Genomic DNA, 22,737 nt, shown 5'->3' with positions numbered 1-22,737 from the left:
TAGTTACATGTCATGACTATACAAGTACACAAGGATCCATTTGGAGAGTTGAACTATGAGATAAGTTAAATTATGAGATAAGTTCACAGAGAGGCATTATCTGTTCAAGTCAGGTACCCACCAGCCTTCCAGAGTCTCTGAAATCCTAATCTGAAAATTAAAACAGTCATTGTATTACCTGGTCCAATGTTTCAATATTGTTTCCAATCTGTGAAGTTCCTTAGACACTTTGCTGGTATTATTTAACCAGTGTTCTCCAAGCTGATTCAGCTGACTTTCTAGATCTGAGCAACTAATGGACATCAGGAGTCGTTTCCCATCATCCAAGAGCTGATATAATTTGGGCTGGTGCTTGTTCAGGCTGGATTTCAAATGCTAAAAGGATCAAAAATACTGGGTCAAAGGTGGGATGAGGCCGTCTTCCTCTTGAAGGGCAATTTCTCTGGTGTCTATGATGTTCCCCCTTCCATGTTAGCCAGACTTCAATTATTTGCACCCAAGTAACACTGGACATTCAGAGAGGCTTCACCGCTAACTATAGATGCGTCTCTTTTTTGGTAGTAACTTTAGGTGCATTTAAAATCATTAAGCTATAATTATCTCAAGCATAGTGTGATACCACGATAAACTACAGACAATGTTTGGTGGAGGCTGACTTTTCAAAAACAACTCTCACTTAAAAAATAAAAAAAGGCCTTTTAATATCCTATTATAAAACAATAAGCTATAATTATTTCAGGATAGTGTGATAGCATAAAGCACAGGAAATGCATGATGGAGGCTGAATTTGCAAAAAGAGCTCTTATGTAAAATAAAACTCATGTTCTATAAAACATAGTTTAAAACTGAATGATGATGTAAAAATATATAAATAAAAATTAAAAATTAAAGTTAAATAAAACAACCCAAACACCTAAAAAACTGCTTTCATAGTTCAATAAAAAATTGAAATAAAAGTACTGAATAGATTATTTGTTAGTTTGTGAGGGTCTATTAAAACCATATGAAAGTTTCAAAGGGAAATGCAGCCACTTTGATACCAACATGACTTTGGGGTGCTGACCTGGTAGAGGGCGATCCGGTCCACCAGCCTGTCTTCACTCTCCTCCACCAAGCCCACGCTCGGGATGCCACCTTCCACCACCTCCAGCTGCCGACTGAGCTCCTGGTGGTCCTCATCCAGGTGGGACCATGTCTACAAAGGCAACATCACTCTGTGAGCTGCACAGCCTCCCTTTTTGTGCAAAGACAGACTCATTAAGGTTATGTTGGAGATGTTTGTGTTGGAAGTTCAGTTTGGGAAACAAGGGAAGGCTCGGCGCAGGTGATTCCTTACCCAGAGGGGACAACTGTGAAGGGAATTTGCAGCTGCAGCAACCTTGCTGGATGACCATGGGCACATTAAACTCTGATTCTCATATTTCAACAGTAAAGGGGATAATAATATCTCTTGCCCGTGGTGAGGATTAACTGGAAAAATGCATGCAGTGGACCCAGAACCCAGTAGGCATTGGATCTGCACATTTTCATTCATTACCAGTAATGATATAGGGATGATCTAAGTTAAAGGGACACGGGAGTGCTTACTTCGTCGAACAAATGAATTAAAAACATTACATTTGCAATTGAAAAAACAGACACTGTGAAAGTATGACACCTGGTGCAGACATATTACTGAGGAGCAATCCCAAGTCATTTTATTTCTAAATTCAAACTTGTGTTTTACTTAAAATTGGCAAATCTTTTTTTGATCACTTGAAGTATTTTCCAATGTGTAGCAAATATCAGCCACTTTCCAATGTGTGTATATTGGAATGGGAACAGGTATAACATAGCAAGCCACACTTTTTTCCAAAATACTACCCGTTGCCACATTATTCTAGATCTAGGGATATAACAGTAAACAAAACAGAAATGTCTGCCTTAGCAGAGCTTACATTCTCCATAAAGAGGAGACCGAGAGACAAGGAAGAGAGGCAGTCAACAGGAACCATAAATCAGAAACCAGACAGCAAGTTTTATGGTGTATTCAAAAGTGCTGATGCGGTGATGAAAGGAAAAATAGGGCTGAGCAGGTGCAGGAGGGCGAGCCCAGGGATGTAGGCAGTAGGGCTGCAATTTCAGGGGGACCCATGGGTAGGTCTCCTAGAGAAACACATGTCAGGTCACCCCAGTGAATCACCTGCTGAGATAAGATATTGCTGAACCGAAAACAGCGACTCACTATACCATCCTAGAGACTCATGAAGGAGCGGATGGAGTCATATCAATGTAAAAGGCCTAGCTGGGGACCTGATAGAGCAATAAATAATGAGTATGGTTACAAAGCAATTTGAATTGTCACTCAAATGTTGAAGATACATCTCTGTCCCAAATACAGTCCACTGGGGATTTCCACGACTGAAATTTTGGAGTTAGTGAGCTGTGATAAAGCAGACTCAGGGAAGAAGACAGGATTTAAAGAAACATAAACATAATCCAGTAAATTCAGGTGAACTTGGTAACAGTAGAGAGGGGGAGAATGAACAGAGTGAATGGTAATTCCTAAATCTCTCATGAAAAACAGGGAGAATGCAAAGGCAGAGACAGTTTAGGGCATCTGACGTGTTTACTACAAGGAAGGGTCTGCTATATTAACCCTATATGGGGCTTGATCGACAGCTGATCAGTAAGACCTCACCAAGCTCCTACTGTGTTCAAGGTCATAACTTGGGTGAAGCTGTTGCTTGAGGAGAGGCCAGCAAACATTTTGTGTAAAGGATCCAACAGTAAATATTTCCAAACCTCAGTGTTGTCACAACTGCTCAAGTCTGCCCTCCAGTTACAAAGCAACACAGACAACACATAAACTGATAAAATTCTCTGTGTGCTAATAAAACTTTATTTACAAAAACAGGCAGTGGCCCACAGTTGGCCCATGGCCCAAGCCCAAGTTCAGGCCTTGGTTATAGAAAACTTCCCTCTTCCTTGTCATCTATAAGACCTCGTGTATAGGATATTGTTTCCTTCCTGTAAAGATTCACTCTGTTTTATTCAAAGACCCGACGGCCCAGGGCTGAGTCTTGGGCATATTTGTTTCTGGTTTCCCAGGGCTTGGGAAACTGGTGGCATCTTGGTAAATGCCGAAATGGATGTTTGCTTTGATGAACAAGTGAATGAAAACTGACTAAATGATGAGGGAATGTGTCTTCACACTATCCTGGGGTGATAAGCAGGATGGAGAATCCAGAGCTGTCACCAAGGAGAATGGTACAAAGAGCTTGTGTGATCTAAACCCAGATTATCAGGTTTCATTCCTGCGTTCCTTGTCTTGTGCTAAAGGGTTCACCATTTTCTGCTTCTGGAGCTCAAAGGCTTAGGCCTCTGGTTTCTGGAACCTACTTACAAGTCTTATCCCCGAGGGCAACTATATTATGGATAGACACGGGGTTGTATGTCTACATTTTTCATTCTCTTTATTAATTTATCACTCTGAATGCCAACACCCCAAAGAGCATGTCCAGTCTGGGATTTGTATTTACCTAGCCAACTCGTGGTGTGGCATTGCAGAGTCGTCTGCATGGAAGTATAAACAGAAGCTAAAAGAAGGGCAAAGCAGCATAGGATGCCGAGGCTGAGAGTTCCAAGGTCAGAGGAGGCAAATCACACGGGTAAGTGCATGCTGCCTTGGCGGCCCGTTGGTCTGTTTCACAGTAGGGACTCTGCTATTGCAGAGACGCGACATCCGGAGACTCACCTCTAGAATGTACTCCAGCTCCACACCCCTCTTGTGAGCCCGCTTTAGCACAGCAGAAGCCTGAGCCATCAGTTCTGTGTGAAACTGAGTTTCCTGTGGGACCGCAAAGCCGATGATCTTCCTGAAGAGCGTTTCGGTCAAGATCATATGAGACTCCAGGCCCTGAAAGTATTCCTGCAATTTTTTTCAGGTGGAAAGAGTCAGTGATCATTCACATATGACCTGGCAATAAAAACCACCTCAAATGTGAGAGCTGATGAAACTCTGTAAATGCAGGAACCATGTGGTTCCACCCCTGCCTCCACCTCCCCCAGCTTCTCAGCTCCTCCTGCTGAGCTTTGGCTCTAGTCTCTTTTTTTTTATAGAGGCATGTTTGTTTATTTATTTATTTATTTATTTATTTATTTATTTATTTATTTATTTATTTATTTATTTATTTGCTGTTTGTTTGTTTTGTTTATACATGCACTGGATACCGTCAGAAGCGCGGGAGGGTGAGAGAATTCACCAGAGCCAGAGCGGGGAGCAGAGCAGGCAGAAGGACCGAAGGACACTGCTGAGGGGAGCAGCGGGCGGCAGGAGGGGTCTGCGCGCCATGTGGGACCCTCCTCTGGTGGCCGGGGAGCAGCCGGGGATCGAACCAGCGCCGCGGAGGCCGTGGGCAGCTTCGCAACCCAGCGCTCAACCGCTGCGCCACCGGGGAGGCCCGGCTCTAGTCTCTTAATTGCCTTTGTTGAGGCCCCTCCCCCCACACCCATACCTCACCCCCACAAACACACGTGAGGTACATCTACACTCACCTGTGAGCACTCTGTCCCCCAAACAAATGACATTTTTATGTGACAACTGCGGTTAAAACCTGTGCTCGCACCAGGCCTCCTTCCTCTCCTGATACAGCTGCCCGCTCATGGGGACACACAAACTGCACCCTTGTCCTTTGGACACAGTGACCCCCCCCAATCTTTGGCCTCTGTTCAAGCCCGTGCTTCCCAGGACATCTACAATTGACACATTCAGGACCTCCCTTCTGCTGCAGCTGGGCTCAGCTCTGCTTCTCTGAGGTCCTGCAGCATCCGTTGTGCCGCCTCCCTGCTGCCAAGCACAGCTCGACACAGACCCATCGGTATTAACTGTTTTAAAGGTTCCTTCGTATTAGGCTCACAGGCAACAGACCATAGACCTTGCATAATCCTACAAGTGTGTTTTGATGTGTTACTGTTTATGTCTAAAGGGCCCCGGAGGATAAAGAAAGGGCCTACTGCATTTCTTGTTTCTAGAACATGGATAGACTTGACAGAGTGGGATTGGATCACAACAACTAACACTGCTTACCAAGTGCTGGGAACCCTAGAGACACTTGACCTCACTCACTAAATCCTGACCACACCTCAATAAGGGAGGCAGTTATACAGACGCGGACACTGAACCACCTAGGATGAACCACGAGGGCACTGAACCAGTCTAGGAGGCATGTCCAAGGTCACTGCAGAGCTATTCCTTGGAAATGGTCTGGTGAATAGGAACTGAGGTCATTATTTTTTTTTTAAGATTGATTTTTATTTATACAAGAGCTGGGGTATAGGCCAGAGGCACGGGAGGGTGAGAAGACTCACCAGAGACAGAGTGGGGAGCAGAACAGGCAGACGGACCAATAGCCCTGCTGAGGGGAGCAGTGGGCGAGACAGGAGAGGTCTGCCGCACCATGTTGGTATCTCCATGGCCAGCTGGGAATCGAACCAGCTCTGCAGAGGCTGAGGACAGCTGCGCTCAACCCACTGCGCTCAACCCATTGTGCCACCAGGGAGGCCCTGGAGTCATTATTTTTAACTAACAATTATTATATGAGGGAACCTTAAAGTTGGAAGAGAACTTGCAGGTCATTTAGTCCGAAAGCTAGTCACCGAAAGCTAATACAGCGTTAACAACCCCCTCTCACCCTCTTGGCCTGGATGGACTTCTCATGGCCAGGACAGTTGTCTGTTCCCGAACCGCCTACTCTTGCTACAGCTCTTCATCTACTGAATTTTATTTCTTGGTTATTTATACTCATTGATCCTCGTTTCCCCTCTGGAACAACTCAGGATGATACTTTATTGCTATGGTCAAAGATTTGAGAAAAACCAGCTGTGAACTTGAAAGCAATATTTTCAAAGCCAAATGATAAGGGTTTCATAAATCACAAAGTTTTGGACAAAAATCTTTGGGAAAAATAGCAAGAACTCCAATTCCATAAAATTAAAAAATCTACCTTTTTAAGCCATCATAGAGTCACATAAAGTGGACGATGTTAACCATGTCTAACCCAGTGGGATTTTTTAAGTTTCCCTAAGGAAATTCCCACAGCCTGGGAGGTTGGGTTTCTGGTCTGGCCAACCGCTTTTTCCGTCATCACTGCTAATAACAAGTTATTTGTGTCTGCACATTACACAGCTGTTTCTTACTAAGCAGCAATGTCTGTCCTGCACTTGGCTGTGGCCTGCATGGACGGGGCAGTCACAGGCCTCCCAAGTTTGACGATGCAGAGAAAGGGCTTGCTGGGCCCAGGGAGACACTCTTGCATGAGGGACAGAAGAATTAAGCAATGGACAGTCAGACCCCAGCCCAGAGCTGGGAAGGCAGCTCTGAATTCCAGAGCAGAGCCAGGTGTGAATAAGTGGGCAAAAAGAACACAAAGGAAAAAAAGAGTTAAGAATGACCAGGCTCCTCTGATGAGACAGACAGCCCCTGTGTTTCCCACCGGTTGCCATTTGCAAACGGAGAAGACTTGGTTGACTCTACTGAGGAGCTGGTCATGAACATGTCTGCTAAGGCTGGAATTCACTTTCCCTTAGAACATAACTGAAACATATCTGCTCTCATTTTTCTATGCTATTGCCTACCAGTGGAACTGAAGACACATTTGTGGATCATTTTTGAGAGTTATTTAGACAAATAGGGATTTATAAAAGATTTATATTTGGTTTTACTAAATATGTTCTGATAACCACAATTTCTTCCCCACTCCCCCCCTTACCTTATGTTTGTCAAGTAGCTGTTGGATTTCCTCTTTGGAAGACACAATGATTTTCTGGTCTCCTGCCATCTTTTCCTGTCCAGTTTCCAGCAGGTCAGCCAGATCCTGAAGGGCCCTTTCGTACTGACTCTTGAGAGCAAGATTCTGGTTCAGACCACTGCGCCGGGAGCCGATGGTCACCATTAGCTCCTCATACATGTCCTGCAAAAGAGAGACGGGGATTCTTACCTCAACTCACCTCTACCATGCCAGCAGGTGGATCTGACAGCTGTGTCTTGGGATGGCTATAGCTTATGATATAATATGGGGTTACAATGTTGAAAAATTGCTCATGTGACTGTGGGAGAGGTCATAGAAAATATAAATCTAATTTTTTTAGAAGAGCTTTTGAAAATAATATTCTCAATGATTATATCATTCCAGAGAAATTCAAAAGGGTTTCCTTCAACATTTTGTCTGCTAAATAATTATCAGATTTGGGACTATTCCTCAAACAAAAAGCCAGAGAAACAGAGCAGAAAGACATTAGGGCTTAAAAAGGCAGTATTTTTTTGCCAAATGTGGTGGAGTAAATAACTATTTAAACTGGAAAGACATTTTAGGAGATGATGACACACTGATGCAAAATTTATTCGAGCCACATGGACCTGATTAATTAAGGGTTAGTACTCCAAAATGGTTCAATCTGGAAAAGTTCAACTTTAATGCCTATTTACAGCTATGACGGTGGACTCTTACACCTGACATTTAAGCACTGCTGGAAAACTGTCCAAAAAGGACAAAGTGGGGGCAGTGGTCTCATGACATTATGCAATGTTCGGTATTGGAATGAGACAGTTTCAATAAAAATGTTCATTTAAAAATAAGAGCTATTTTATTTTTCTAAAGAAGGGGCTCGTGACCTTGTGCAGGAACCACATTATTACTCCCTCACTTGTTCTGTTATAAAGAATTCAGGAGCAATTGAATGTACGGATGTCATCAAAGAGTTTCCTCTTTAACGTAACTGTCATCTATCAGATGCTAGATTTTTGTTGGTCTCATATCTGAGTATGTTCCTAACACCCCAACATATTAGTTTCCTGGATGCCAGGTCTAAGAAAACAAATTGACCCAAAGGGTTATTCTGTATTCCTGAAGGATTCCAGGCAGGTTGTTTAGATGCCATTATCTTCTAGTTTATTTTTTTTTAATTCCTAAATTGAAATAATGATTCTCTTCTATTCAAACATGTATGAACAATAAAACAATTAGTTATGAGCACTTAAGAAAAATCACTTTTTAAGAAGTATTAGCTTGAGTATTTTTTCTTTAAAAGTTTTTTTGGAATATGACATCTTACAGAGTCTACAGTCCTATATGAACTTTTCTAGGTAAGACAGACACCATACTTTCTAGAGTAGAAAATGACATGTCACATCTAAACTATACCACAATGGTAGCCACTGGAATAATGAAATAAATGTCAGGGGAAAATGAAACAAATAGATCTTGGAAACATGAAAAAATAATTTACTAGTCCATTAAATTTGGCAAAGGTTTTAGAAATTTCCTACAAGTTTCTGGGAAGTGGGGCTCTCCATGGCATGAATTTTAAGCATTTGTAAAAGGAGCCATTTTCTTGATTTTCTTCTCATTCATTACATATAAAAAAGCTACAGATTTATGTGTGTTGATTTTGTAACCTTCTACTTTGCTGTGTTCATTTATTATTTCTAATAATTTTTGGCAGTTTTTTTAGATTTTCTATGTGTGATATCATATTGCCTGCAAACAATGATTACGTTACTTCTTTTCCAACTCCGATTCCCCTTTTCTTCTTATTATCTGATAGCTCTGCCCACAACTTCTAATTCTAAGTTAAACAGAAGTGGTGGCTGGGGGCATCTTTGTGTTGTTTCCAACCTTATGGGTGTAGTTTTTAGTTTTTCCCCATTAAGGGCTCTGTTGGCTTTGGGGTATATGGCCTTTATGATATAGGTTCCTTCTATTCCCATCTTGTTTAGAGCTTTTCTCACAAATGAGGACTAAGTCTTACCCAATGTTTTCTTTGTGGTGACATGAATTTTATAGAGAAAACTCAAGAACCTAGAGAAAATTATTTTTTCTTGACTTCTAGTTAAGATGTACTAGTACATCCTTGAAAGCTATTAGTAGAAAATTGTACCTGCAGTTTGGAGAGTTCTTGCAGGGAAGGCTGCTCAATCTGCAACTTGTCAGCACGTCTCTTTAGGTCAATGATCCCTGAATCCAACTCCTTTAGCCCCTCTTCAGCCTCTTGTATTGCCTAAGTAAGATTTATGACATTCATTAAAACTCCCGCTAATAATTTCCCACATCAAATGTGACTGTCTAGTCCCTGTTCTTCTCCTGCGTGCACATAAAACATGAAGAGTCATTTTAATACAACATAAAAACTGTGCCTGTCTATTCTATAGAAAAGAGAACCCTTTACTAAACTACAGATCAGCTATCTTAAAAGGATGTAGAAGGGGAGAAGGGAGGGTATTGGGCAGACAAGGATTTCCTTAAACAATTAAGAGAATTCATGAATAGTAACACCCCAAAGAGAAGGCTGACTTGGGACATAGAAAAAAATATTTGCCAGAAAACAGTATGGCAATTTCTTAAATTATTAAAAATCGATCTACCATATGATCCAGCAATTCCACTCTTAGGTATCTACCCAAAGAATGCAAAAACACTAATTTAAAGGAATATATGTTTTTTTATATGCATTGCAACCCTATTTGCAATAGTCAAGTTATGGAAACTAGTGCCCAAGTACAGAGAAGGGATTAGAAAATATGGTATATATGCACAGTGGGACACAGCTCAGCTATAAAAAAGATGGACTTTGGGACCTCCCTGGTGGTGCAAGGGGTTATGACGCAGCACTATGAAGCAATCTGCAGCCTCTGCAGCATGAGTTCCATCCCTGACAAGGGAGCTACACACAGGGTGCAGCAGACCTCTCCAGACTCTCCTGCTACTCCCCTCAGCAGTGTATTTCAGTAAATCTGCCTGTTCGGCTCCCCACCCTGTCTCTGGTGAATCCTCTCACACACGTCCCCGCCCCGCACCTCTAGCCTGTACCCCAGTTCTTGTATGCATAAATAATTAAATCTTAAAAAAAAAAAAAAGATGGACTTTTGCCATTTAAGACAACTTGCATGGAATTGGAGAGGATAGTGCTAAGCAAAATAGGTTGGAGGAAGAAAGACAAACACCAGGTGGTACCACTTACATATGGAATAAAGGGAAGCAAAACAAAGGCGAAGACAAAAACCAAACCAATAACCAAATCACAGAAATCTGACTGTGGAACTGAAGCTATAAGATGGGGTTTGGAGGGGACAGAATGGACTCTAGCAGAGGGCTGAGGGTGCCTTGGTGGCGGGCGCGGTGACAGGCATCGGAGGAGGTGTGAGACTAAGCCCTTGAATCACATACAGTGCTGTGCACCAATGTTACCGCAATTAAAAAAAAAAAAATTGCCTCAGCTTCTCTAGGGGATCATGCTCTGAATTTCAATCATGCAGTTGTTAGATCCTTGGAGATTCAGTGAGGGAAGGGGAAACTGTTACAGCACAGTAAGGGAAAGCTTGCTTGTCAAGTAGAAAATCAAGTAATGCAAACTATTTCAGGTCATCTCTTTCAGATGGATGGATGGATGGATTGGCCGATCTAGATAATTAGATCTATACAGAGAAATATTTCAGGTGATCTCTATTTCATCTAATTCTTTAAGGTCCACTCACTGAAACCTTAGGGTTTTAGTGAAATTAGCCTAAGAAATTCTATTAAAAGTTCATTAAAAGATCTTATGAGGATAAAACACTACATCTTTCATTTATATTCAACCACATTCATTTTTAATTTTCATTTATGTATATGTTATTTATGAATAACAGTAGCCACATAAAATTATAAATAAATACAAATACATCAGTAAAGCTGAGAGATCAGCTTATAGAATAAAATCCAAGTTCTCTGATATTCAACAGGCCTTGCAAGTTGCCTCAAATTATTTCCCCTCAATCATTTTCATTCACTGTAAGTTTAGCTAGACAGTATTACTTGCTTTCCTCCAGGAGTGTGCTAAATTGTCTAACCTTCTGCCCTTGTCCTTGCCATTCTCTTTATACCTTTCTCCCCAGTCTCTGTGTATACAAACTTCTAAGTCAAAATCTGAATGTACAAATCTTCCCTCATCCTACCCTGTGGCCCTCAACCTTGTCCTTTCCTGAATGTCCACACGGCTATGTCTGCCCCCTCCCTCCACATCTCATCTCATGGTCAGGTGCAGACCTCGTGTTAGTGTCTGTCAATGACACCTTTTTCTATCTCATATCTCCAAGTTCCATGCAAAAGCAATTGACAGGGCCAGTGGAACCTGGGCAGAGATGCAAGCCCAACACTTAGAAACAAAACATAGTACAAAACTGCTATTGCCAGTCATTAACTTTCCATAGAACATTTGAAATTTCATAGTAAATTAGCTCTACTCTGTGCATTTGCTGTGGTGGGGGAAGAGCAGTTGTAAATACCTCCATTTGCTTTGCCACAGGCTGTTCAAACACGTTTGCCAGTTTCTGTAGGAGGATGTACTTGTTGTCAGCCAGTGATGTAGACAGCAACTTCAGATCATTCTAAGGAGGCAAACAATAGGAGACTTAACATGTGCAACAGGATGCAAATGGTTGTAAACACCACACCCATTCTTAACAGGAATATAGAGGTGTCAAATTTAATTTCCAGAAGAAACAAAAATGTCCTACATTTCTTTTTTTTTTTCTTTTAAGATTTTATTTTTTTTAAGTTATTTATTTATGCATACAAGAACTGGGGGTGCAGGCCAGAGGCACGGGAGGGTGAGAGGATTCACCAGAGACAGAGTGGGGAACAGAACGGGCAGACTGACTGGAATACACTGCTGAGGGGAGCAGGGGGCGAGACAGGAGAGGTCTGCTGCGCCATGGGGGAAGCTCCCTGGCCGGCTGGGGATTGAAATGGTGCTGCAGAGGCTGCGGATTGCTTCATAGTGGGGTGCTTAACCCCTTGTACCACCAGGGAGGCCCCTGCTTTTTCCTTTTGATTGAGGCAATGTCAGCTGATGACACCGAGCAGCCGTCAGGCATTAGTGCAATGTCTTCCCCCGGTGGCCACGTGTCTCCCCACCACCAAGTGTCCAGTCACCGCCCGCCTGCCTGCCAGCCAGCCTCCCCCACTTCTCCTCTGGTCACCACCTTTCTGTTGTCACAGTCTAGTAGGTTGCTTTTTATTTAAAATGTAATTGCATTTTGTTTCTTTGTATTAACAAGTGAGTGAAACCCTTCTGACTTAATTCACTTAGCATAATCCCTTCAAGGTCCATCCTTGAAAATGGTGAGATTTCCTTTCTATTTTCTATTTTATTTTTTTTAAGATTCATTTTATTTATTTATGCATACAAGAACTGGGTACAGGCCAGAGATGCGGGGGCGGGGGTGAGAGGATTCACCAGAGACAGAGTGGGGAGCAGAACAGATGTATTGACTGAAACACACTGCTGAGGGGAGCAGTGGGCGAGACAGGAGAGGCCTGCTGCGCCATGTGGGTTTCTCCCTGGATGACAGGGGATTGAACTCGCGCTGCAGAGGCTGTGGACAGCTTCACAGCGCTGCGCTTAACCCCTTCCGCCCAGGGAGGCCCAAAAATATTCTACATTTCTGTAGAAGAAAGAAACTGGCAACGATTTGCCTAAGTACTAAATTGACTTTTAAAGAATTTGCTATACCAGGCATTTCCAGCATAATACCAATGCCATCAAAGTATGTGAATGTCACCTCAAATAAAAATATAATTAATTAAAAAATAAAGCAAGACTGGTCACCCTAATCGTGTATCTGACATAATCTGCACATTTAAACACTGCAACAGAAATTCTACACTAATAATTTCTAATTAACCAGTAAAATACCCTTTAGGTATTATCCTGATTTGGGAAACACATGATTAAGAATGATTTCCTTTTTCCCTCACCTTCCTTCTTTCTGCCACTTTCAAAGAATTTGTGCACATTTATAAAAAGCCATCCAGAAGTTTAAAAAGATAAATATTATCCACCATGGTCAAAGACATGCAGAAACAACACAAAGTATCTTAGCTAAGACTTTGTTCAATGACATTACTGATTTAAATGTTCAAATACACACTTATATTGAGTTAGTTTTGCACAGAAAGGAGCCAACTCTCAGAATTCTGGCATTCAGTTCTAAAGGAGTAATGAACTGGAAGAAAATTTGAATTATACAATTTTTAATACTTCCCCCCTGAAATGTCAGTGCATAAGCTCTACTCCTTACTAGGCAGCAGACTTATGTGACAGGCTGCTTGTTGATCAGAGGTTGAAGTTCAGCTTATTACACACCCTTCATGAGGACTGGCCCTACCTGAGTGCAAGGCAGTAACCTGCAAAAAATCTGACCATCTCCTGAGGAGGACAATCACACCTCAGAAGAATGAGCCTCTCTAAGCATGTGCGGAAATAATATAACATGCAAGGCTGGAAAGCGAAACAGTGCATGAATTACACAATCAAAAAAAAAAAAAAAACTTGAGAATTCAAGAATAGTATCTAAACCTAGGGAACTGGGGCCTCTCTGGTGGCATAGGGGGAGTTAAAGACATAGCGCTATGAAGCTATTGCCAGACACTGCAGCATGAGTTCAATCCTGGGCTGGCCAGGGAGCAACTCACATGGCTCAGGAGACCTTTCCTGCCTGGCCTGCTGCTCCCCTCAGCAATGTATTTCACCTGTTCTGCTCCCCACTCTCTCTGGTGAATCCTCTCATCCCCCTCACCTGTGGTCTACACTCCAGTTCTTGTATGCATAAATAAATAAATCTTTAAAATAAATAAATAAATCTAGGGAACAATAATCATTATTAACTACAACCCAAATCAAACTGAAAAGTAATGGAAGATTAGCTAGGAAACTGTAGAGCGTCTGGTCAGCAGAACTGGCTACAGCGTGGTGCTCATAAATAAGAAACTGGACAAACAGTCATAACTCATTTGCAGATGAGTTATGACAGTGTTTCTAGTATTCCACTGCCTTCAGGTGAGGCCACGTGGGTCATGAGAACTATGTCTGCACTCAGTTGGAAAAGACTTTTCATTTTAACAGATTCACAAGAAATAAAGTCTCCATTATGTCATTTAGAAACACATTAGTTCAGGGCCTCCCCGGTGGCGCAGCGGTTGAGCACTGGGTTGCGAAGCTGCCCGCAGCCTCTGCGGCGCCGGTTCGATCCCTGGCTGCTCCCCGGCCACCGGAGGAGGGTCCCACATGGCGCGCAGACCTCTCCTGCCGCCCGCTGCTCCCCTCAGCAGTGTACTTCGGTCCCTCTGCCTGCTCTGCTCCCCGCTCTGGCTCTGGTGAATTCTCTCACCCTCCCGCACTTCTGACTATACCCAGTGCATGTATAAACAAACAAACAAATAAAATAAATAAATAAATAGAACATGCCTCTATAAAAAAAAAAAAAAAAAACATTAGTTCAGTTAATCCATAAGTATAAATAATATAAGTATAAATAATATTATAGTATAAGTATAATAATATAGTATAAGTATAATAAATAATATAATAGTATAAGTATAAATAAGTATAAATAATATTAAATGGGATGGAAATGAAGAGGGTGTATATGTCTTGTACTTCATCTTTATATTTTTCATAGCATATTTTCTTGTCTTAATTGTAATCTGCTCAAGGTAACAGAAAAAAGAGTTCACATTTCTGGAAAGCACACTGATTATTAGAAGATACTAGACAAGAAAGAGTCAAGCAGAGACTATAAATGAATTAAAATGATCAAAGAAAAACTTGAAGAGGTCCATTAAAACACGGACATTGCCATTTTCTTAAAAAATGAAATCCAAAGGCTTAAATTCTTTATTACTATGCTTGTGATCCAGTGGGATAATCAGGGAGTCTATGTATTGCACACATAATAGATATCACAATTTTTTTCTTAAAGTCATTGGAACTGCTTGTTGGACATAAATACCAGAATTCTAGCTGTTTGAGAAAGAGACCCATAGGACATTTCAAGTTTTAAAATCAGTTGTGTTACCTTATTCATTTAATTCTTTCATTTTCCATTTTCAAAATCACTTGAAATATTATTTCACATGTCTAGGAAATTTATTTCGGGTTAAGTTTATGGGTATAAAATTACTGATTGATTGATTATTACAGTATAAACTTTTAAAACACAATGTAGTTAGGCCTCCCTGGTGGCACAAGTGGTTAAGATACAACCTATGAAGCTATCCACAGCCACTGCAACACGAATTAGATCCCTGACGAGGGAGCTACCCACATGGCGCAGCAGACCTCTCCTGGCTCACCCTTTGCTCCCCTCAGCAGTGTATTTCAGCAATCTGCCTGTTCTGTTCCCCTCTGTGTCTTTGATGAATCCTCTCACTCTCCACACCTCTGGCCTGTACCCCAGTTCTTGCATGCATAAATACATAAATCTTTTTAAAAAATACAATGTAGTTGGTATTAACTAGCTGTGATTCCACGTAGATACTACACACATACATAACATCTTTACATTCTTCCAGATCACCTGGTGGGTATCAAATAAGGCCAGCAGTCTGGAAATGCTAAAACTCACAGGCTAAATGAAAACAAAGTCATACCAGTACTCTAGGAACTACTGAATACTGACAGAATACCAGAATTGGTGTTAGTGTTGGTGCAAAGCAAAAGAAAATGGTTTGTGACTTGACCTTTAGTTATATTAACATTGGAACTCTTTCTCATAATTAAACTGTTACGTAAACACTTTGAAATGTCGGTTTTTATTCATGAGCTGGCCATCAAGTAGTAGAACCTTGCTGGTAGAAAAAAAAGGAGGGAATGATTTAAAAAGAATTAAATGACTACATGTTCTTGCCTTGTTTCTACAAAACACATTCATGCTTAGCTCACGTTTTACTCTGACTGGTTCTACCTACCAATATAAATTTACAATTTCCAAAGACACTAGCATAGTAAATGCAATTCGCAAACAGGAAATATGCCTCCACACATTTGCACTTTTAACCCACTTCATTCATGGCTGAACAACATTCAATCAGATCTTGCATCCAAAACAGAATACCCAAATAATCAACTCCAGCTTTTCTGCCTCCAAGTGAAATGTTCTTTCCTCTCTACTATTCAACCTAACAGATACATATGCAAATAGTCAGTCTAGGTCATTCCTCTAAGCTGCAGATTTGCATACCAACATCTATGCTGTGCCCTTCACCTGAAAATCTGAATTCTACTCCACATCCTCTCTCAGTCATTGGTACCACCCGTGACCCAGTCGTGCTCATGGTCAATAGCACCACCATCACCTGTCCTCACAATCAGCAAATACCTCCCAGATGCACAGCCCAGAGTCCCTGGAGCTCCTCCAAGGTCCCACTTCTTCTCACTCCCCCTATCCAAACCATCAACGATTGTTCTATTAATTGTGCCTTCAAAATATATCCCGAGAAGGTCCATATTCTCCATCTCCCCTGCCATCACCCCATTAACATAAAGCATGAAAATATTCTTTGAGCCAATTCTTTACTCTAGTGCTTCTGGTTGAATAACCTTGGGCTGTAATTTAACTTTTTTGTTGGTGTCAAGTCCCCTATCTGTTAACATAAATAGTACTATTCATAGAAACAATGATAATAAAACTTGCTAAATGCTTACTAAGTTCCAGACACTCTTCATAGCATTTGACACACTTTAACTCATTTCATCCTCATCAAACATTATGAGGCCATTGCTATGGATGAGATTTAGTAGTTGAGGACATGAAGGTTCAGAGAAGTAAAGTGGCTAAGGTTATATACCAGAAGGTAATGAAGCCAGAATCTGAACGCAAGAAGGCTGGCTTTGGACACTGTGCTCTTAATTTTTCCTTTTTTCAGACTTTGCAAAATCAATGTCAGAATGAGGTTTCCCTAATAGGAATATTGTAAAAAGTAAAGGCAATACTACATATATAAACTTTCTGTGAATTTAAAAACGATAACAAATATTTGCAATAATTTTATTCTATAATTTTAAGAATGTAAATTACTGGAAAACAGTGATATTCCACCCTGCTAGATGCATATCTAGAAAATTCTATCTTTTTTGTCTAATGCTACATTTACTTGATATTTTGCAATATAGTTTTGTAAATCAAAATTTTATATCAAACTCTTGGCCCTAGTTCTCTATGAATCTATTTTCCAAATCTTCTATGTTTGTTAAAAACAAAATTCACCAGGCAAAGGTGGACAAGAGCCGTCTCAGCAAAGAAACCTCCAGAGAAGGCAATATGCCTCAATCTCTGCAGCCAAGGGAGGCGTTCTTCTACCCCAGCATACCCAGAGCAGGGAGTCCCCAGTGGATGGAACAGATGCCTCTAAGGATGTCGAGCAGACTTCCTAATGAATAAATATCGACCTGATACATACATACATTCAATTAAAGCTTAAGTATCTCCACAGGGTACTTTTATTAGAAATGAAAATCAACACTAAGAGTTTAGCACTGGCTTTTGCACTGGCTGAAGTTAATAGTCATAGAAAAATATTCATAAAAACACATTTATTCATTTGGCAACGGAACTCTAACCTGGGGCTAAAAGGCAACAGTGAGTGTAAGGAACTAGGACTGTGGAGTGATGCAATGCTTTCATAGCATGGATAGATGTGATCAGGCCATACCCACTGGGCACTGGATTCTACTAGGGTTCACTCTATGTCAAAACATCCTGCAGGTTTCTTTGGAAACATGATTTAAGTTCCAACAGTATCCATTGAAAATTATAACTGCAATTTACCATAAATATGACTTATTTGTTGAACTTTAAATTCTCTTCTGCTCTTTGTTTGTTTGGGTTTTCTCCACCTTCCATTTATCAGAGAGTAAAACCCTTAGTTTTCTAGTCCTTGACGTCAATGCTTTTTTTTTTTTTTTTTTTAGTGTTCTCACTCTTCGTTATACATTGGGGAAACAGAAAGGCCCAATGATACACCTCAATAAGACATCCCACTTATTATTGAAAATGGCTGCAGAATGGTCAGATATCTCCTAATAATGCTTACCTGGAAATTTAATATTTGTTGAAGTCTGTCCTTCATCTGATGACATCGCTGATTTACGACTGAATCGAGCAAGGACAATCTGGCCCGGAGGCAACCCAGTGTGTCTTCAATGACATCGCGGTTATCACCATTCTCTGGAAATGCTTGGGAGAACAAGTTCTTGTTCTTATCCATTTCTTCAGACATTTCCTTAATATCTTTGGCAAGAGTCTATGGTTGATAAAAGAGAAAGTTCATTCCAATGTTTAGACCCATAAATCTCTATACAAATCAAGTCATAGCCTCAGAGAAAGTCCACGTTTCTCTTACTGTTTTGTTTTAATTACATCTGAGGTAAGCTGAGCCATCTTCATGCACTTTTATACATTTTAGGCAAATTGCTGTTCAAGAGATTATTGTCAGAAAATACAGCATTACTTAATAGTAATATACACTTGGTAAAAAAAGAGATGAGTTTTATAAAGTGTTATTAGAAATCCATGCGTTAAGTTTTTAGCCTGTGTTTCATTCGTGGAGGGTTTGTGATATACACAACAGGGTTTCCTACCTAGGCAAGACAAAGAATCAAAATGTAAAACATAATATCTTTGAGAGCTTTTCATATTTTGGCAATTCTCTTCTGCATTGGCTGCTTGGAAATACATCTGATTTGTATTTTAACACAGCCATTTCATGCTTAGCCATCTTTATACATAATATTATCTAACAAAAAATGCCAAACGCTTTGTCATGTCACACACTCACAGACATAAGCTGCCACAATTACCTCCTGGTTGATGAGACAAGTCTCTGTTTCTTCTGGTAAAAGGGCAGTCGCCACAAATAAACGTTCCTCAACATCGTCTAGCCAAGTGGAGGTAGCTGACACCCCGTCATATAACTTCTGTTCCAAGTGAATATTCTGCTTCTTTGTCCCGCCACCCTGGGAAAAAGGTGAGGGAGGGAGACAAAAGAGTGGATTTTAGTGTTTTGAGGAATCATAGAAAAGTCAGAGGTATTTTAGGACTCTAAATATCCCTGACAGTTAAAGGAATGAGGCAATACAATTACACAAAGGTGACTGGCAGTCATGGACACCAAGACATCAACACCAAGACACCAAGAAAGGCCAGGCTGTGGCTTATCCTTTTGGGGCTGAGCAACATTGGGTCTCACCAGTTTGGGCACAAAAATAACTTTCCAGGGGCCTCCCTGGTGGCACAGGGGTTAAAGACAGCACTTCAAGCTATGGCCAGCCAGTACAGCATGAGTTCAATTCCCTTGCTGGCCAGGGAGCTGACCCACATGGCGCAGAAGACCTCTCCTGTCTCGCCCGCTGCTCCCCTCAGCAGTGTATTTCAGTGGATCTGCCCGTTCTGCTTCCCAATCCATCTCTGGTGAATTCTCTCACTCCCCACACCTCTGACCTGCACCCCAGCTCTTGTATGCATAAATAAATCTTAAAAAAAGAAATAACTTTCCAGACACCCAGATCCACTAGTGAAGCGATGTCACCACCCTACCTGGGAAGAAACCTCCTCGAAGGCTTGGTTCAGTCCACCCAGCAGAGAGGTCACTGCAGATTTCTCTTGGGTCTGCCCGTCCCCTCTGTACAGCGGCACGCCAGACAGGAGCCGGTTTGGCCGGCTGTAAAGCTAAAAGGCAAACATACACGACAGCTTTTGAAGAGCCGATGTGCCAAGTCCAGGTTTTCCTATTTAGACAGACACCAATGTGGGAAAATTGTCCTCATAATCATTTCCATGTGGTTCCAAGGGCTAGGGAGATAGGAAGCTGAACCTAAATATTCATGGTCCTCATGTCTTACAGGAAGGGGAGAGGCACCAGGGTTCCGCAGTAATCTCCATAGTGGAGGGTGAGGTCTCAGGACGCCACGGAGAGAAAAACAGCTCTCAAGGTGAGAGCAGGCATTGTGTGAGACCCGCAGGTGTGCAGATGCCAAGCGGATTCCAAGAACTGACCAGATGATGAATGGCCAAGAACCAGTAAGCAGGGATAGTAGCAGAAATGTCCTGAAGTTATATGATGTAGGAGACTTAAAAAAGACTCCATTCACTGGGGGCCTCCCTGGTGGCGCAGAGGTTGAGCACTGGGCTGCGAAGCTGCCCGCAGCCTCTGCAGCACCGGGGATGCCGGTTCGATCCCCGGCCGCCGGTGAGGGTCTCACATGGGGTGCAGACCTCTCCTGCCGCCCGCTGCTCCCCTCAACAGTGTACTTCGTCAGTCTGCCTGTTCTGCTCCCCACTCTGGCTCTGGTGAATTCTCTCACTCTCCCCCACTTCTGACTGTACCCAGTGCTTGTATAAATACATAAATAAATCTTTAAAACAAAACAAAACAAAAAAAGACTCCATTCACTGATTCAGGATAGTAAATATCCCTGGTAGCCAAAGAAGTGGGGAACTGCTATAGCATGAAGGTGAGCCTGCAGTAAAGGCAGAAAACCTACACCAGAAATCAAGAATTCAAGCTATGTGTCTGGAATGTCTCATCAGGGCAACACAGGTAGTAGGTCCATGCTAAAGATGCACCATTTGCAGGGTGGGGTATTATCTGGGACAGCTGCCTCCAGGAACAGAAGGCTTTTTAGTCCCCAGGGCCACAGCTGGCAACCATTCCTGTGGACAGAGGCAGAGAAGTCTCCTGGTTGGAAAAGGGGAGTGAGTACAGAAAGCCTGGCACGCCACAAGAATTTGCAAAGTGGGATGAATGATCAACCCTGCAGGGATAGTATCTGGTTCCCCACAGACCAGGGGACACGTGGTCTTGCAACCACCTCCTTTCAGATAATGCTATCGGGCTGTATCTGCTTTCCAGTGCCTGTTTGGTCAATGCCTGACTCCCTACTCAGATGCACCACACTATTGAAACCCTCCTTCTGGTTCAGACTCTCCCAGCCCCTCAGCTAGTCCTGGCCAGAGCAGCAAGAACAGCAGCTCCTCACACCCACAGTAAAGATGACAGACTTTACTCTGACGAAACTAGGGTCATGGAATGACCCAGACTAGCACTGCTGGCCCAGGACCTGGGACTAGATTTGATCATCATAATCTTGCTGGGCCACATCTATGGGAAACATGGCAGGATTGCAGGGTTCCTGGCTTACTCATTGGCTCACTAAGGTGCTGATTCCATCAACTATCAGCTGTTCTCTAGCTTCCACTTGGAGTAAACTAGTAGCTATTACCAACCTGGAACCTTTTGTAATGATATCAATGCCATTTGGCATGGTTGGTGGTACTGAGCCCAACATCAAATGGCACCCATCTTGAGAGCCAGTCTACAGATGGGTCAGTTTCTATCTGAACACTGGCTTCCTCTTCCTTTTTGACCCATCGCATTTCCAATATGCTACTCACTAAGAGTTGAAATCAATAAACACTGGAAGCAGTAATGAGAAATTAGATAACTTGACAATTTACTGTCAGCCTTGTGGCAATTTTTTGCCCCATATGTGTAAATTCTTGATTTGTCTCCATAATATTCAAAGTTATTAAAATCGGGGGGCTATTTAAAACAAAATGTTTTATGTTAATGAGTAATCAGGTAGTGATCATCTCAGAGGGAAACAGTATCTAGAAATGAAATAAACTTCCACATATAAATGCATAATTATTGAGGGAAATGTGAAACAGGTTTGTTAAGTAAAATGTAGGGTAATTTGTTTCATGTCTTATTTTGATTGACAATGAATATATAGATTCTTACATAGTTATATTTCCTTAGCATAAGCTATATATATTTTATGTTGCTTAATACATAAAAGTAAAATATTTGATACCACTTGCTCTTGTTCCTGTTCCAGAACATTCTGTAGTAGTTTCTGCTTGGTACTAAATTCTTGATGGAGACTTTCCCATTTCATTCTCATCTGGTCTTCAGCAGGTGACTTCTTCCCATCCATCCCCAACTCCTGGGATAACACATCAGGTTTTTCGCTATTAGAAGAATAAATAATCTAAGTTTACAATGTGTGCAAAAAGGTGATAAGTTCTAGGTAATTTATTGTTTCTATTAGATCTGGTCTCTAAACTTGGAACCAGATCATTTTAGTCATTAGCTTATATTTCAAAGATATAAATTAGAAGAGAAAATTTGAGATTAATATGTTTTATGAAACATATTCATACTCATAACAAAAGCATAATCATAATTTAAAAGTCTTAAAAGTACCTCAGTATTTAAAATGAAATAATTGTAACTTGTAGAAACACAAACTATAGTGTATGATTGGACTGGTATCCTTTGACAAACAGTCCACAAATTCATTCAAAAACCCTGGTAAACACCACCTACTCTGTTGACTAGAGTGTTTACCTTCTGTTTAAAGAGAACAGTATGGAGCAGGTTTCAGGACATGGAAAGTGAGTTCAGAACATGGTGGGGATCTTGCAGAATTATCCTTATAGGCAGGCAGCTATGTGGCATCTGAGAAAGTCTATAGCTTCTAGGGTGAGACAGTATGGGTTGAAATCACTGCTTCAGCACATGAAATTTTTGAATTTGAGTAGTATGTCTCAATTCTCTAAGCTTAAATTTCTCCTCTTTACAATGGACGCAGTGTCTATCTTGCAGAATTATGAGAGTCAGGGTCAGAGAAGAGATGCCTATTGCCACAGTCTTATCTGGCCAAGAAGAGTCACTCAATAAATGGGGTCCATTCTAATGGGAATGGTAAGACTCTGGGGACCCAAGTTTCCACAGATCCTGATTTATCAAAAGTGTTGAAGGCTTACCAGGACTGCGCAATTATGATTTTGACAGAACCTTCAGCTCAAGAGGGAAGACGTTAACAACTTAATTGGCAGAATAATAGTATACACTCCACCATAAACAAGCTAATCTCAGA

The 22,737-nt window shown here is 41.5% G+C and overlaps 1 protein-coding gene across 5 annotated transcripts in view; it reads right to left on the bottom strand.

The window, feature by feature from the left end:
• The window catches only part of SYNE1 (spectrin repeat containing nuclear envelope protein 1), a 432,020-nt gene that overhangs the window by 96,170 nt on the left and 313,113 nt on the right, over positions 1 to 22,737 (bottom strand). For 4 of the 5 annotated variants that reach the window (XM_054697946.1, XM_054697947.1, XM_054697948.1 and 1 more), the window contains 10 exons: positions 21,670 to 21,826; positions 19,391 to 19,522; positions 18,655 to 18,810; positions 17,889 to 18,098; positions 11,300 to 11,401; positions 8,917 to 9,036; positions 6,750 to 6,950; positions 3,737 to 3,910; positions 1,064 to 1,195; positions 179 to 375 (listed from right to left, as the gene is read on the bottom strand). In XM_054697946.1, the coding sequence (XP_054553921.1) occupies positions 179 to 375; positions 1,064 to 1,195; positions 3,737 to 3,910; positions 6,750 to 6,950; positions 8,917 to 9,036; positions 11,300 to 11,401; positions 17,889 to 18,098; positions 18,655 to 18,810; positions 19,391 to 19,522; positions 21,670 to 21,826 (1,581 nt within the window). The remainder of the gene's footprint in view (positions 1 to 178; positions 376 to 1,063; positions 1,196 to 3,736; positions 3,911 to 6,749; positions 6,951 to 8,916; positions 9,037 to 11,299; positions 11,402 to 17,888; positions 18,099 to 18,654; positions 18,811 to 19,390; positions 19,523 to 21,669; positions 21,827 to 22,737) is intronic. The other variant, XM_054697950.1, reaches the window with a different exon arrangement.

Source organism: Talpa occidentalis, unplaced genomic scaffold, assembly GCF_014898055.3.
Source record: "Talpa occidentalis isolate TD23 unplaced genomic scaffold, MPIMG_talOcc4v2.1 talOcc4.2, whole genome shotgun sequence".
Classification (NCBI taxonomy): Eukaryota; Metazoa; Chordata; class Mammalia; order Eulipotyphla; family Talpidae; genus Talpa; species Talpa occidentalis.
Note: the sequence above shows the minus strand (reverse complement) of the source record. Positions and strands in the feature narration are given on the sequence as shown.